The 1,456-nt window shown below is 51.6% G+C and overlaps 1 protein-coding gene across 1 annotated transcript in view; it reads right to left on the reverse strand.

Annotated features, from left to right (window-relative positions):
• Positions 1–388: 388 nt before the first annotated feature.
• LOC134032900 (rap guanine nucleotide exchange factor 6) overlaps positions 389–1,456 on the reverse strand; it is a 36,618-nt gene continuing 35,550 nt past the window's right edge. The window contains exons 5-6 of the mRNA XM_062476953.1: positions 719–794; positions 389–529 (exon numbers count right to left, since the gene is read on the reverse strand). Coding sequence (XP_062332937.1) covers positions 389–529; positions 719–794 — 217 coding nt within the window. The remainder of the gene's footprint in view (positions 530–718; positions 795–1,456) is intronic.

Below are 1,456 nucleotides of genomic sequence, written 5' to 3' on the forward strand. Positions count from 1 at the left end.
GTTTGCATACCAGCTGAGGTGACGGCACCTACAAACACACCGCGATGATTTCACATCATGAGAGGTGATGTGTGATCTCCCTATTCAAACCACACAATGGGAGGATTTAGGGTAACAGAGAGAGAATCAGGGGTGCACTGTTCTGCGTGCCTGTGTGTCCACCATTCTGTGTGAGTGTGTGTGTGTGTGTGTATGTGTGTGAGTGTTTGTGTGTGCACTTTCACACGTCAGAGGGTGAAAATGACAGTGACTTGACGTCTGCAGATGTGTCACCCCTCCAGCCCTCCAGATCATCAGCATCTGCTCATGTCTGTTTAAAACACCACTGCTGTTCTAACTTCTTCCACAATGAGATCTGCGACAACACTTCATTTTCCACCAAACTAGGTCAAAAGTCTCCCAGCAGGAGAAACCACAGCCAGATACCTGTGGTCATGGCCGTGCTGTTAACACACAGCCATGTCTCCAGTACGTACATGTTCCCCTGGTGCAGCATGTACACCTGGACGACTGCATGGTCACACATACTCTTTACGGCAGGGGTGACATGCTGACAGTCCACACAGAGATGTGTGTGTCCCCTCTCTCTTCCTGCTGGGACGCCCACGTCTGGTCCTGGTAAAGCTTCTTGTATAGGAGTGTGCGTGTGTGTGTGTGAATGTGCTGTGGTTGGTGTGTGTGTCTGTGTGACGTGGTGGGGCTGGGTGCCAGGACTCACCACGATCATCTCGGAAGGTTCCAGAACGATGCACTCACAACCACGTCTCAGGCTCCCTGCGGATCGCTTTCCAAAACTGGAGAGAGAGAGAGTGAGAGAGAGAGAGCGCGAGGGGAGAGCGAGAGAGCGAGGGGAGAGAGCGAGGGGAGAGAGAGAGGGGAGAGAGAGAGAGAGGAGAGTTTAGGTACAGGTCTAAGACGAGAGCCTTCAGGTGCAGGTTGGGCCCACACTGTGTTTGGACGGCGGCGATACACAGACCCTCACTCACATCACAGACCCTCGTTTCACAGGAAGAAATTCCACCCCGAAAACCTAAAAATATGCAGCGACTGGAAAACTCAGCTCTGTGACATCACTGAGGGTGCTGTCTGTGCGGTCTGGGGAGGGGGGAGGAAAGGGGGAGGGAGGGAGGGGTATTAAAGACGGGGGAGGAACCCGTATGACCCACATGGGACGGCAGCCCTGGAAAGAGTGAGTGTCTCCAGTGCTGGGCGGAGGAAGACTGCAGCTTCTGTACCAGCTCCAACCTCACAGACCCTGACACACAACCGCTTCCTTGTGTCGTATTGATGCAATCATTAGGAGCAAAAATGCCACCCCCAAACTGTTATTTCCATGGTCTATTTATTAGACAAACTAGTGGCTTTTATATTTCATCTGAAGTTAGCGCAAGGTCAATCCTTTTAGTGACTAATTCATTCCTTGGTTGGAATGTTCTTAGTCTGGTCAAGTAAGACA

Source organism: Osmerus eperlanus, chromosome 13 (assembly GCF_963692335.1).
Source record: "Osmerus eperlanus chromosome 13, fOsmEpe2.1, whole genome shotgun sequence".
NCBI lineage: Eukaryota > Metazoa > Chordata > Actinopteri > Osmeriformes > Osmeridae > Osmerus > Osmerus eperlanus.